General features: G+C 51.5%; 1 protein-coding gene across 4 annotated transcripts in view; it reads left to right on the top strand.

Moving 5' to 3' along the window:
• Positions 1 to 15,341, top strand: part of map7b (microtubule-associated protein 7b) — a 59,069-nt gene that overhangs the window by 29,483 nt on the left and 14,245 nt on the right. Inside the window, exons 5-14 of one of the 4 annotated variants that reach the window (XM_082961604.1) lie at positions 512 to 629; positions 2,257 to 2,370; positions 3,338 to 3,433; positions 7,400 to 7,516; positions 9,252 to 9,382; positions 11,734 to 11,906; positions 12,321 to 12,595; positions 12,804 to 12,954; positions 13,037 to 13,145; positions 13,818 to 13,922. In XM_082961604.1, coding sequence (XP_082817730.1) covers positions 512 to 629; positions 2,257 to 2,370; positions 3,338 to 3,433; positions 7,400 to 7,516; positions 9,252 to 9,382; positions 11,734 to 11,906; positions 12,321 to 12,595; positions 12,804 to 12,954; positions 13,037 to 13,145; positions 13,818 to 13,922 — 1,389 coding nt within the window. Of the gene's footprint in view, positions 1 to 511; positions 630 to 2,256; positions 2,371 to 3,337; positions 3,434 to 7,399; positions 7,517 to 9,224; positions 9,383 to 11,733; positions 11,907 to 12,320; positions 12,596 to 12,803; positions 12,955 to 13,036; positions 13,146 to 13,817; positions 13,923 to 15,341 lie in introns of all 4 variants that reach the window. The other 3 variants (XM_082961603.1, XM_082961606.1, XM_082961605.1) reach the window with 3 other exon arrangements.

The raw sequence follows: 15,341 nt of genomic DNA, 5'->3' as shown, positions 1-15,341 counted from the left end.
CGTCAACAAACTTAATGATGGTGTTGGAGTCGTGGGTACACCCACTGTACGCACGGACGAACACACACTGTTTACACGTATACACACACGTGCACAGACGAACACTGTACACGTACACACCTGCTTTAGGTGTAAAAATGCTATGACGGTGTAGAATGCTGGTGGGAGTGGCCAGAGGCTATTCTAATAGAGAGAGAGAGATCTCTACCAGTCTACCGTAAACCCAGTCCCACCTTCATCTCTGTTGGAGGTTCACTGTTCACCTGTGTTGTGGCAGCTTCTACCTATCTGGCTGTTTTATGTTGGTCCACACACACACACACACACACACACACACACCCCCACCCATCCATCCATCCATCGCTGGAATACCTGAATGTAGATAGTAGTAATGAGAACTCATTCACAAAGAGGGACTCAATCTGAACGTGACACACAGACTTCCTGTTGACGTTGTTGACATGTTCTGTTTGGTTAACTGCGATGGTTGTTGTTGTTGTTGTTGTGTGAGGCCCGTCATGAGGCGGTGATGCGTCGGACGGTGGAGAGAAGTCAGAGAGCCAAACACAAACCCAACCGCTGGTCCTGGGGCGGAGCCCTGCCTGGGAACACACCCACCACACCCGGGGGTAAACAACCACTGCACCCGGGGGTTAAACACCCACCGCGCCCGGGAGAAATGCATATCTACATTCATTCAATTCCATTGTTCACTTTCAAACTCCCTTAAGTCCCAGAACCTGGATTCTGCTTTGGTTTTGGTCTTTATCTTTCTGTTCCTGGAGTGTGTGTTAAGTTGAGTGTGTTGTACGTTCAGCCTTTTTGACTGGTGTTTATGCTGACTCATACCCTGCTCTCTCTCTCTCTCTCCCCACACTGTACACACACACACGCTGCCCTCCTTCCCACTTCCCCCTCTCTCTACCTCTCTCTTCTCTCAATCCACCTCTCTCTCTCTCTCTGGTTGTTTTGTCCTGTTGCAGGTTTTGTCGAGTCATCGTTCCTCTATCCCCTCGACCTAGCGGGGCTGGAGCACCATCTCCAAGGTGCATTCAGTGTCTACCGCAGATACGGCCTGAGCCACCAATGTGAATATATCACTCTTAGCTAGCTCAAGCCTGCTACCTAGCATTAGCCAACTAGCATTAGCTTGGTAGCTAGTTGAACTGAATGTGAATGTTCCTCTCGATTAGCGTAAGCAACATAATAATGAATTAGCCTTAGCATGTTGGTGTGTTATGTGAGTATGTATCACTATTTGTTAGCGGTAGAGAACATTAGCTAGTTTCCTCATCATTAGCATTAGCGCTAAACAACAGTGTTGTAGTAATCACTGAACCTTGAGTCCGAATGGATTCCCAAGTCCCCTGATGGAGGGTGTACACTCGTGGAGGGTGTACACTCCTGGAGGGTGGAGGGTGTACACTCCTGGAGGGTGGAGGGTGTACACTCCTGGAGGGTGGAGGGTGTACACTCCTGGAGGGTGTACACTCCTGGGGAGGGTGTACACTACTGAAGGTTGTAGGGTGTACACTACTGGAGGGTGGAGGGTGTACACTACTGGAGGGTGGAGGGTGTACACTACTGGAGGGTGGAGGGTCACGAGAAGCCCGGTCCAAGTCCGGATCACCAATGACCAAGTTGATTCACAAGTCATTACAACACTGCTTAACTATGGTGGATATCTGACTAATGCTAGCTACCATCACTAGGTACGGGTTCACTTTCCTCTGAGCTAGCCCCCAGATGCTAGCTACCATCCCTTTCCTCTGAGCTAGCCCCCAGATGCTAGCTACCATCACTAGGTACGGGTTCCCTTTCCTCTGAGCTAGCCCCCAGATGCTAGCTACCATCACTAGGTACGGGTTCCCTTTCCTCTGAGCTAGCCCCCAGATGCTAGCTACCATCACTAGGTACGGGTTCCCTTTCCTCTGAGCTAGCCCCCAGATGCTAGCAGCATAATGCTGTCAGTTCCAGCATGCTAACAGACCTGGTTTTACTATAGAATAGAGCAGTAGCACCTTTAGAGAGTGTGTTGGCTGGAGAGAGCTCTCTAGCGCTCCCTTTGTTTTCACTTTCTCCCCCCTCTCTCTCTCAGCTCTCCCTCCTCTCTCTCTCAGCTCTCCCCCCTCTCTCTATCAGCTCTCCCCCCTCTATCAGCTCTCTATCAGGTCTCCCCCCCTCTCTCTCTCAGCTCTGTCTCAGTCTGTTATCTGATGTATGTCTGTTCTGTTCTGTGTATCTGTGTGTCTGTAGATGCTGACAGGCGGTCTGTGTCGACCGTGAACCTTTCCAAACATGCAGCTGATCCAGTTATAACCAAGAGACTGTCCTACTCCTCTGCGACACTCTTACATTCTCCAGACAGAGGTAAACACACACACACACACACACACACACACACACACACACGTTTATATACACTAAACAAAAATATAAACGCAACATGTAAAGTGTTGGTCCCAAGTTTCATGATCTAAAAAAAAATCCCAGAAATTGTACATATGCACAAAAAATGTTTACATCCTGTTAGTAAGCATTTCTCCTTTGCCAATATAATCCATCCACATGACAGGTGTGACATTTCAAGAAGCTGATTTAAACAGCATGATCATTACACAGGTGCACCTTGTGCTGGGGACAATAAAAGGCCACTTTTTAAAATGTTCAGTTTTGTCACACAACACAATGCCACAGATATCTCTAGTTTTGAGGGAGCGTGTAACTGGCATGCCGACTGCAGGAATGTCAACCAGAGCTGTTGCCAGAGAATTGAATGTTCATTTCTCTACCATAAGCCGCCTTCAACGTCATTTTAGGGAATTTGGAAGTGGTGGGGGGGGGGGGCTGAGGAGTGTTCCCCATAGCGTTCCCCATAGCTGAACCCCTGCCCAGTCATGTGAAATCCAAAGATAAAGACATAATGAATTTAATTTAATTAACTGATTTCCTTATATGAATTATAACTCAGTATAATATTTTTAATTGTTGCATGTTGCGTTTTATATTTTTGGTGTGTTTATATTATTATTATTATATATTATATTATAGATGATATTGTACAGGAAAAGGTATTAATATGTTATTGCTGTTACCTCTCTACAGTGTCTGTTTCATCTCTAAGTTCTCATTGTTTGGTTTGTAGAGTAAAGTTTACATTGGCTAATGTCATGGTAAAAATTGTTGTGTAAATGTGCCATAATCTGAGTAAATGCAGCATGTTCACAGTGTGGTGTTTACGTGTAGGCTTCCTGCCGTGTTGTGGCATGATATTTGATATTCTAATTTCGTCTGTGTGGTGTGTTTTAAGTGTGGTGATTGTCATTGCTCCTCTCAGTGTTACAGAAAAGGACCTCCTCTTCGCCCTTACTTAACAAATCACAGTCCAAACTCCGCCTACCAGGGGGAAAGACCGCCCACTACAAATCCCAAGGTGGTTCTGGGAAAATAGGGAATTTTTACTCTGTAATCACCCACACTCCCACCTATCAGATCACAGGCTGGAAACTGATCTCTTCAAATTACAATAGCACTTTATTGTCCATCTCAGGATGGCAGCATTTTTCAAGAATGAAAAACATCCCACATTAAAATCAGTTATCTCAACACTGATCTATAACATTCTACAAACACATTAGTTCTCAGTCATTATTATTAAAGGTTTGTAATACAGACCACATGAAATGTTCTTGAAACGTTTTTTTAAATCTCCTTTTCTACTGTGTTTATATTATCATTATCACACAAGGTAGTCTAGGAGACAGATGCTAATGTAGTTATAGGTGGTCTAGGAGGCAAACGGTCATGTAGTTCTAGGAGACAGACGGTCATGTAGTTCTAGGAGACAGACGGTCATGTAGTTCTAGGAGACAGACGGTCATGTAGTTCTAGGAGACAGACGGTCATGTAGTTCTAGGAGACAGACGGTCATGTAGTTCTAGGAGACAGACGGTCATGTAGTTCTAGGAGACAGACGGTCATGTAGTTCTAGGAGACAGACGGTCATGTAGTTCTAGGAGACAGACGGTAAAGTAGTAATAGGAAATGGATGGTAATGTAGTTCTAGGTGGTCTAGGAGACAGACGGTAATGTAGTAATAGGAAATAGATGGTAATGTAGTTATAGGTGGTCTAGGAGACAGACGGTCATGTAGTTCTAGGAGACAGACGGTCATGTAGTTCTAGGAGACAGAAGGTAAAGTAGTAATAGGAAATAGATGGTAATGTAGTTCTAGGAGACAGACGGTAATGTAGTTCTAGGAGACAGACGGTAATGTAGTTCTAGGTGGTCTAGGAGACAGAGGGTAATGTCGTTCTAGGTGTTGAGTTAATGGGATCAGGTTTTCTCTATTGAGGATCATCTGTTTGAAGAGTGGCCATGTACAGACAGTCTTATTTATATCGTGGTTCCTGTAGTCTAGAATAGAGGTCTGTTTAGTGCAGTTAGTGAGGAAAACAACATCAGTATACTTTAGCCATGTCTGGATACCTGCCTAGTAGACTGGGGCTGAGTCTCAAATGGCAGTCTGTTCCCTATGGCCCGTGGTCAGAAGTAGTGTACTATGAAGGGAATAGGTAGCTGTTTGAGACAGGGCCTGGATCATCAGGGGAAGCAGGCCTATGCTGTTGAGACAGGGCCTGGATCATCAGGGGAAGCAGGCCTATGCAGTTGAGACAGGGCCTGGATCATCAGGGGAAGCAGGCCTATGCTGTTGAGACAGGGCCTGGATCATCAGGGGAAGCAGGCCTATGCAGTTGACTGGATAGTTTCCAGCCTGTGTGCATCTGTCCAGAGGTGTTTTGTTTGGGAAGCTTGTTCTGAATCCTGCATGTCACACTTTTATCCCTCTGTCCACTGATCCCCCCGGTCCCCGGACGCGCCGCTAAGATCCCCCCCCCCCGGTCCCCGGACGCGGTGCTAAGATGGTCCCCCCCCGGTCCCCGGACGCGCCGCTAAGATGGTCCCCCCCCGGTCCCCGGACGCGCCGCTAAGATCCCCCCCCGGTCCCCGGACGCGCCGCTAAGATCCCCCCCCCGGTCCCCGGACGCGCCGCTAAGATCCCCCCCGGACGCGCCGCTAAGATGGTCCCCCCCCGGTCCCCGGACGCGGCGCTAAGATGGTCCCCCCCCGGTCCCCGGACGCGGCGCTAAGATGGTCCCCCCCCGGGCCCCGGACGCGCCGCTAAGATGGTCCCCCCCCGGTCCCCGGACGCGCCGCTAAGATCCCCCCCCCGGTCCCCGGACGCGCCGCTAAGATCCCCCCCCGGTCCCCGGACGCGCCGCTAAGATCCCCCCCCGGTCCCCGGACGCGCCGCTAAGATCCCCCCCCGGTCCCCGGACGCGCCGCTAAGATCCCCCCCCGGTCCCCGGACGCGCCGCTAAGATCCCCCCCCGGTCCCCGGACGCGCCGCTAAGATCCCCCCCCGGTCCCCGGACGCGCCGCTAAGATCCCCCCCCGGTCCCCGGACGCGCCGCTAAGATCCCCCCCCCCCGGTCCCCGGACGCGCCGCTAAGATCCCCCCCCCCCGGACGCGCCGCTAAGATCCCCCCCCCGGTCCCCGGACGCGCCGCTAAGATCCCCCCCCCCGGTCCCCGGACGCGCCGCTAAGATCCCCCCCCCCCGGTCCCCGGACGCGCCGCTAAGATCCCCCCCGGACGCGCCGCTAAGATGGTCCCCCCCCGGTCCCCGGACGCGGCGCTAAGATGGTCCCCCCCCGGTCCCCGGACGCGCCGCTAAGATGGTCCCCCCCCGGTCCCCGGACGCGCCGCTAAGATGGTCCCCCCCCGGTCCGCGGACGCGCCGCTAAGATCCCCCCCCGGTCCCCGGACGCGCCGCTAAGATCCCCACGGTCCCCGGACGCGCCACCAAGAGCTTCAGCATGGCTTGGGTGCTTCACCGTGTTCACACACCAAATCTCTCACACTCACACACCAGCTCTGTCTTTCAATAAGTCATGTATTGAGTAATTGGATAATGAATGAAAGGGACTCTGGGAAGTGGATCATATGCATGACTGTCCACCATGATGTCTGCATCTCAGATGAAACCCATAAGGACACGGATCCCTCTGTCGCACTGGTTAAAACACAGAACGGTTCACTTAATTCACCATGTTCTTTTGCATGTTTTCTCAGTTACTATGGCGACCCTTCCCTTACTGCATGTTACTATGGCGATCCTCCCCTTACTGCATGTTACTATGGCGATCCTTCCCTTACTGCATGTTACTATGGCGACCCTCCCCTCACTGCATGTTACTATGGTGATCCTCCCCTCACTGCATGTTACTATGGCGATCCTCCCCTCACTGCATGTTACTATGGCGATCCTCCCCTCACTGCATGTTACTATGGCGATCCTCCCCTTACTGCATGTTACTATGGCGACCCCCCCCCCCCCCACTGCATGTTACTATGGTGACCCTCCCTTACTGCATGTTACTATGGCGATCCTCCACTTACTGCATGTTACTATGGCGATCCTCCCCTTACTGCATGTTACTATGGCGATCCTCCCCTTACTGCATGTTACTATGGCGATCCCTCCCTTACTGCATGTTACTATGGCGATCCTCCCCTTACTGCATGTTACTATGGCGATCCTCCCCTTACTGCATGTTACTATGGCGATCCTCCCCTTACTGCATGTTACTATGGCGATCCTCCCCTTACTGCATGTTACTATGGCGATCCTCTCCTTACTGCATGTTACTATGGCGATCCTCTCCTTACTGCATGTTACTATGGTGATCCTCCCCTTACTGCATGTTACTATGGCGATCCTCTCCTTACTGCATGTTACTATGGCGATCCTCCCCTTACTGCATGTTACTATGGCGACCCCTCCCTTACTGCATGTTACTATGGCGATCCGTCCCTTACTGCATGTTACTATGGCGATGCTCCCCTTACTGCATGTTACTATGGCGATCCTCCCCTTACTGCATGTTACTATGGCGATGCTCCCCTTACTGCATGTTACTATGGCGATCCTCCCCTTACTGCATGTTACTATGGCGATCCTCCCCTTACTGCATGTTACTATGGCGATCCTCTCCTTACTGCATGTTACTATGGCCATCCTCCCCTTACGGCATGTTACTATGGCGATCCTTCCCTTACTGCATGTTACTATGGCGATCCATCCCTTACTGCATGTTACTATGGCGATCCTCCCCTTACTGCATGTTACTATGGCGATCCTCCCCTTACTGCATGTTACTATGGCCATCCTCCCCTTACTGCATATTACTATGGCGATCCTCCCCTTACTGCATGTTACTATGGCGATCCTTCCCTTACTGCATGTTACTATGGCGATCCTTCCCTTACTGCGCACTTTGTCAGCAGCACACTGCTGTTGCATCTCAACTAACGATCTGTGTCTGTGTTCGTTCCAGGCATGCGTTGTATGCCGTTGACCCCATGGGAGAACACCGTGGTCAATCGTCTGCTACAGCCCACACACTCCTACCTGGCACGCAGCCGTAGCGCCATGAGCCTGTCTGGAGACACAGGTAACACACCTGAACACACACCAACACTAACTATATCTCACAAACTGATGGGTGCAGTGAGCTCTGATTGATTATATCACTAACCTGTCTGATCTACGGATGGGTTTAGGACCTGACCACTGGTAACAAATTCTCCTCTTATTCTCTCTCCCTCTGATCCGTGCCTCACCCCCTCTCTCCCTCTGCTCCGTGCCTCACCACCTCTCTCCCTCTGCTCCGTGCCTCACCCCCTCTCTCCCTCTGCTCCGTGCCTCACCACCTCTCTCCCTCTGCTCCGTGCCTCACCCCCTCTCTCCCTCTGCTCCGTGCCTCACCCCCTCTCTCCCTCTGCTCCGTGCCTCACCCCCTCTCTCCCTCTGCTCCGTGCCTCACCACCTCTCTCCCTCTGCTCCATGCCTCACCACCTCTCTCCCTCTGCTCCATGCCTCACCACCTCTCTCCCTCTGCTCCATGCCTCACCACCTCTCTCCCTCTGCTCCATGCCTCACCACCTCTCTCCCTCTGCTCCATGCCTCACCACCTCTCTCCCTCTGCTCCATGCCTCACCCCCTCTCTCCCTCTGCTCCGTGCCTCTCTCCCTCTGCTTCGTGCCTCACCCCCTCTCTCCCTCTGCTCCGTGCCTCTCTCCCTCTGCTTCGTGCCTCACCCCCTCTCTCCCTCTGCTCCGTGCCTCACCCTCTCTCCCTCTGCTCCGTGCCTCACCCCCTCTCTCCCTCTGCTCCGTGCCTCACCCCCTCTCTCCCTCTGCTCCGTGCCTCACCCCCTCTCTCCCTCTGCTCCGTGCCTCACCCCCTCTCTCCCTCTGCTCCGTGCCTCACCCCCTCTCTCCCTCTGCTCCGTGCCTCACCCCCTCTCTCCCTCTGCTCCGTGCCTCACCCCCTCTCTCCCTCTGCTCCGTGCCTCACCCCCTCTCTCCCTCTGCTCCGTGCCTCACCCCCTCTCTCCCTCTGCTCCGTGCCTCACCCCCTCTCTCCCTCTGCTCCGTGCCTCACCCCCTCTCTCCCTCTGCTCCGTGCCTCACCCCCTCTCTCCCTCTGCTCCGTGCCTCACCCCCTCTCTCCCTCTGCTCCGTGCCTCACCACCTCTCTCCCTCTGCTCCGTGCCTCACCACCTCTCTCCCTCTGCTCCGTGCCTCACCACCTCTCTCCCTCTGCTCCGTGCCTCACCACCTCTCTCCCTCTGCTCCGTGCCTCACCACCTCTCTCCCTCTGCTCCGTGCCTCACCACCTCTCTCCCTCTGCTCCGTGCCTCACCCCCTCTCTCCCTCTGCTCCGTGCCTCACCACCTCTCTCCCTCTGCTCCGTGCCTCACCACCTCTCTCCCTCTGCTCCGTGCCTCACCACCTCTCTCCCTCTGCTCCGTGCCTCTCTCCCTCTGCTCCGTGCCTCTCTCCCTCTGCTCCGTGCCTCTCTCCCTCTGCTCCGTGCCTCACCCCCTCTCTCCCTCTGCTCCGTGCCTCACCCCCTCTCTCCCTCTGCTCCGTGCCTCACCACCTCTCTCCCTCTGCTCCGTGCCTCACCACCTCTCTCCCTCTGCTCCGTGCCGCTCTCCCTCTGCTCCGTGCCGCTCTCCCTCTGCTCCGGCCTCACCACCTCTCTCCCTCTGCTCCGTGCCTCACCCCCTCTCTCCCTCTGCTCCACCCGATCCATCGCTCCTTTAACCCATCCTGTCCATGACTAACCCCTGATTGGTGGTAACTGTATGACAGGAGGCATGCCTGTATGTCCTCGCTCAGTGTCCTGCCACCCCATGGGATCTATGTCCTTCAAGTCCATCCAGTCCCAGCCTCTGACCGTCTGCCGCAGTCAAGAGCCACGCCTCCCCAGGGACATGACCAACCGCAGGAGGACCACCGGCAACACACCGGTAAGATGACATCATCAACCTGCACCGGTAACACATGACATCATCAATTTGCACCGGTAACGCATGACATCATCAATTTGCACCGGTAACGCATGACATCATCAACCTTCACCGGTTAGCACATGACATCATCAACCTGCACCGGCTAGCACATGACATCATCAACCTGCACCGGGTAGCACATGACATCATCAACCTGCACCGAGTAGCACATGACATCATCATCAACCCGCACCGGGTAGGAAATTACATCATCAACCCGCACCGGGTAGCACATGACACCATCAACCAGCACCGGTAACACATGACATCATCAACCAGCACCAGTAACACATGACATCATCAACCCGCACCGGTAACACATGACATCATCAACCTGCACCGGTAGGACTTGATGCATGCATCGGTGAAAACCAGGTCAGTCAGACACAATAGATCAGTCAGACTGTGTGCTCTCCACCCATCTGTCTGTTTGTCTGTGATGGATTATGACATTATTAAAGCTGCACTATGCAGAAATCACTCCAGCGTTTCCTGGTTGCTAACGTTCTAATAGTTTGCCTCATTTCAGTTTCTGTGACAAAACAAGCGAGTATAATGTAGAGAATCATCCAACCATCTTAACAGCTGAGACATCTATTTTCCATAACCAAGCTGATTGTTCCAAACCAAAAAGTAAAAGACGCAAAAACAAATCTTAAGAATGGGAAGCATAGAAATAACGTACATAGAACAGATCTTCTTAGACTTGCTTTCATCGAGAATGACAGATCTATAACTCGTAGTTCTATGTGAATTTGGTCAGGTCGCCCAAATAGTGACATATTGCAGCTTTTAAAGTTCCAGTTCCAATATGCTACCGTCAGTGAGTTTGGACCCCCACACTGTCCCATGTTAGCATCATAGTGTTAGCATCAATACGCTACCGTCAGTCAGTTTGGACCCACACACTGTCCCATGTTAGCATCAATACGCTACCGTCAGTCAGTTTAGACCCACACACTGTCCCATGTTAGCGTTAGCATCAATACGCTACCGTCAGTCAGTTTGGACCCACACACTGTCCCATGTTAGCATCAATACGCTACCGTCAGTCAGTTTGGACCCACACACTGTCCCATGTTAGCGTTAGCATCAATACGCTACCGTCAGTCAGTTTGGACCCACACACTGTCCCATGTTAGCTTCAATACGCTACCGTCAGTCAGTTTGGACCCACACACTGTCCCATGTTAGCTTCAATACGCTACCGTCAGTCAGTTTGGACCCACACACTGTCCCATGTTAGCATCAATACGCTACCGTCAGTCAGTTTGGACCCACACACTGTCCCATGTTAGCTTCAATACGCTACCATCAGTCAGTTTGGACCCACACACTGTCCCATGTTAGCGTTAGCATCAATACGCTACCGTCAGTCAGTTTGGACCCACACACTGTCCCATGTTAGCTTCAATACGCTACCGTCAGTCAGTTTGGACCCACACACTGTCCCATGTTAGCTTCAATACGCTACCGTCAGTCAGTTTGGACCCACACACTGTCCCATGTTAGCTTCAATACGCTACCGTCAGTCAGTTTGGACCCACACACTGTCCCATGTTAGCTTCAATACGCTACCGTCAGTCATTTTGGACCCACACACTGTCCCATGATAAATTCAATACGCTACCGTCAGTCAGTTTAGACCCCCACACTCTGTCCCATGTTAGCATCAATACGCTACCCTCAGTCAGTTTAGACCCCCACACTGTCCCATGTTAGCATCAATACGCTACCGTCAGTCAGTTTAGACCCCCACACTGTCCCATGTTAGCATCAATACGCTACTGTCAGTCAGTTTGGCCCACACACTGTCCCATGTTAGCATCAATACGCTACCGTCAGTCAGTTTGGCCCACACACTGTCCCATGTTAGCATCAATACGCTACCGTCAGTCAGTTTGGACCCCCACACTGTCCCATGTTAGCATCATAGCATTAGCATCAATACGCTACCGTCAGTCAGTTTGGACCTCCACACTGTCCCATGTTAGCTTTAGCATCAATACGCTACCGTCAGTCAATTTGGACCCCCACACTGTCCCATGTTAGCATCATAGCGTTAGCATCAATACGTTACCGTCAGTCAGTTTGGACCCCCACACTGTCCCATGTTAGCGTTAGCATCAATACGTTACCGTCTGTCAGTTTGGACCACCTTCAGTCATGTGGTGTCAGAGGAAGAGGAGGCAGTCCCACATTAATTGAAGATCGTTTCATCTATCTGCTGTATCTGACTCTGATTCTGTCTGACGGCATAACTTGTGTGTGTGTGTGTGTGTGTGTGTCTCTGCGTGCGTGTGTGTAAGGATAAGCATAAGGACTTTGTCAGGAAGTCTTGGAGCAACCTCTCCCTGCCTCTGACCACACCTCCTCTGACCACACCTCCTCTGACCACGCCGCCTCTGACCACGCCTACTGCCAAGAGGTTCCGGTCACCAGGGAAACAGCAGAGTAGTGTGACAGCGCCCTCACCTGGCAGGTTTGTAGAATAGCAGCTCATAAGAGATCTGAGAGTTTGCACAGTCATAGTATAGAAATTGTACGTCATTCTATGGACTGTCTCCTGAACTACCTTGTCTGTTAGAGCAATGTTAGTTGGTCAGAACCTAAGGCTCTGGTTGGGCCGGCAGGCAGCCTAGTGGTTAGAACGTTGGGCCAGTAACCGAAAGGTTGCTAGATCGAATCCCTGAGCTGACAAGGTAAATATCTGTCGTTCTGCCCCCTGAACAAGGCAGTTAACCCACTGTTTCCCGGTAGGCTGTCATTGTAAATAAGAATTTATTCTTAACTGACTTGCCTAGTGAAATAAAGGTTAAATTAAAGTAGTGCACTATATAGGGAATAGGGTGCCATTTCAGAATAGCCAAACACTCTATCCCCTTTCTCCCTCCAGACCCCCCCAGAAACTGTCCCTTCCTCCATCCAGACCCCCCCAGAAGCTGTCCCCTCGCCCCTCCACCCCCAAGCAGCTACGGTCTCCCATTGGAGAGGACTTGGGGAACCTCAGGCCCAGTAGGACAGTGCCAGAGAGTCTGTCTCTGATTGGACTACAGGCAGGAGGACCTGAGAGAGACCAGGGGGCTATGACCCCCTCCCAGCCCCGCCCCCAGAGCCTGGGCCAACCCAAAGCCAGCACAGACACGAAAGACACACTGTCAGCCGTCAGCGGTGAGTGGAGGCTACACACCCTATCGGCAGCTAGCGTTCTGTTCTGTTACTGCTGCTGGTGGACGATCAGCAGCTGGTCTGTTACTGCTGCTGGTGGACGACCAGCAGCTGTTCTGTTATCAGCAGCTGTTCTGGATATTCCACATCACTGCATTGTACAGCCACATGACGTGTGTGTGTGTGTGTGTGTGTGTGTGTGTGTGTGTAGAGAGTGTGGGCAGTTCCCAAGCCCATAAGCCTACTGCAGGCACCACAGACCCAGAGGAGGCTACACGAGTCCTGGCAGAGAAACGCAGACAAGCCCGGGAGCAGAGGGAGAGAGGGGAGGAGAGGAGAGGTATACAGGAGGAGGCAGAGAGGTACAACTGTGTGTGTGTTCTGTGTGTGTGTGTGTGTGTGTACTGTCTGTGTACTGTGTGTACTTAATCTGTGTGTGTCCAGGTGTGGTAAGGCTGAGGAGAGACAGAGGAGAGAGGAGGAAAGAAGGAGGGCGGAGGAGGAGGAGAGAGCCCAGCAGGAGAGAGAGGAGGCAGAGAGACTGCAGAAACAGGTCAGACAGATGAACACACTCTCACTCTCTCTCTCTCAAGTCGGACTGTAGAGGGGTCGTACTGACTGTAGAGGGGTCGTACTGACTGTGGAGGGGTCGTACTGACTGTGGAGGGGTCGTGCTGACTGTGGAGGGGTCGTGCTGACTGTGGAGGGGTCGTGCTGACTGTGGAGGGGTCGTGCTGACTGTGGAGGGGTCGTGCTGACTGTGGAGGGGTCGTGCTGACTGTGGAGGGGTCGTGCTGACTGTGGAGGGGTCGTGCTGACTGTGGAGGGGTCGTGCTGACTGTGGAGGGGTCGTGCTGACTGTGGAGGGGTCGTGCTGACTGTGGAGGGGTCGTGCTGACGACTGTGGAGGGGTCGTGCTGACGACTGTGGAGGGGTCGTGCTGACGACTGGAGGGGTCGTGCTGACGACTGTGGAGGGGTCGTGCTGACGACTGTGGAGGGGTCGTGCTGACGACTGTGGAGGGGTCGTGCTGACGACTGTGGAGGGGTCGTGCTGACGACTGTGGAGGGGTCGTGCTGACGACTGTGGAGGGGTCGTGCTGACGACTGTGGAGGGGTCGTCGTGCTGCTGACTGTGGAGGGGTCGTGGTGCTGTCTTTACTCATACTCCCATATTTCTCTGTCTCTCTCTGTCTCTCTCTGTCTCTCTCTCTGTGTGTTCTCAGAGAGAGGAGGAGGAATGTCATCAGAGGGAGGATGCAGACAGACTGAGGAAGGAGAGAGAGAAACATTTTCAGAAAGAGGAGGCTGAAAGGTTGGAGAGGAAGAAGGTAACACACACACACGTTACAGGGTTTCCCGCCTTAACACAATGCGACCGGAAATGGCGTTTCCGTTATATTGTGCCGCTGCTTAGTTGTTGTCACCATGGCGAAAAATAAAACTTCAAATGATACTCCTACCGAGGCACACTTTCAAGATGTTAGAGATACGGTATCTACACGTATCTACACTTTCAAGATGTTAGAGATACGGTATCTACACTTTCAAGATGTTAGAGATACGGTATCTACACTTTCAAGATGTTAGAGATACGGTATCTACACTTTCAAGATGTTAGAGATACGGTATCTACACTTTCATGATGTTAGAGATACGGTATCTACACTTTCAAGATGTTAGAGATACGGTATCTACACTTTCAAGATGTTAGAGATATGGTATCTACACTTTCATGATGTTAGAGATACGGTATCTACACTTTCATGATGTTAGAGATACGGTATCTACACTTTCAAGATGTTAGAGATACGGTATCTAAACTTTCAAGATGTCAGAGATACGGTATCTACACTTTCAAGATGTCAGAGATACGGTATCTACACTTTCAAGATGTCAGAGATACGGTATCTACACTTTCAAGATGTTAGAGATACGGTATCTACACTTTCATGATGTTAGAGATACGGTATCTACACTTTCAAGATGTCAGAGATACGGTATCTACACTTTCAAGATGTCAAAGATACGGTATCTACACTTTCAAGATGTCAAAGATACGGTATCTACACTTTCAAGACGTTAGAGATACGGTATCTACACTTTCAAGACGTTAGAGATACGGTATCTACACTTTCAAGACGTTAGAGATACGGTATCTACACTTTCAAGATGTTAGCGATACGGTATCTACACTTTCAAGATGTTAGCGATACGGTATCTACACTTTCAAGATGTTAGCGATACGGTATCTACACTTTCAAGATGTTAGCGATACGGTATCTACACTTTCAAGATGTTAGAGAGCTACGGTATCTACACTTTCAAGATGCTACAGCTAGAGAGCTACGGTATCTACACTTTCATGTTATAACTAGAGAGGTGCGGTATCTACACTTTCATGCTACAGCTAGAGAGCTACGGTATCTACACTTTCATGTTATAGCTAGAGAGCTACGGTATCTACACTTTCATGATGCTACAGCTAGAGAGCTACGGTATCTACACTTTCATGATGCTACAGCTAGAGAGCTACGGTATCTACACTTTCATGATGCTACAGCTAGAGAGCTACGGTATCTACACTTTCATGATGCTACAGCTAGAGAGCTACGGTATATACACTTTCATGATGCTACAGCTAGAGAGCTACGGTATCTACACTTTCATGATGCTACAGCTAGAGAGCTACGGTATCTACACTTTCATGTTATAGCTAGAGAGGTGCGGTATCTACACTTTCATGTTAT

This window comes from Salmo salar, chromosome 15, assembly GCF_965601325.2.
Source record: "Salmo salar chromosome 15, fSalSal1, whole genome shotgun sequence".
Taxonomy (NCBI): domain Eukaryota; kingdom Metazoa; phylum Chordata; class Actinopteri; order Salmoniformes; family Salmonidae; genus Salmo; species Salmo salar.
This window is presented reverse-complemented; position numbering and strand designations above follow the sequence as displayed.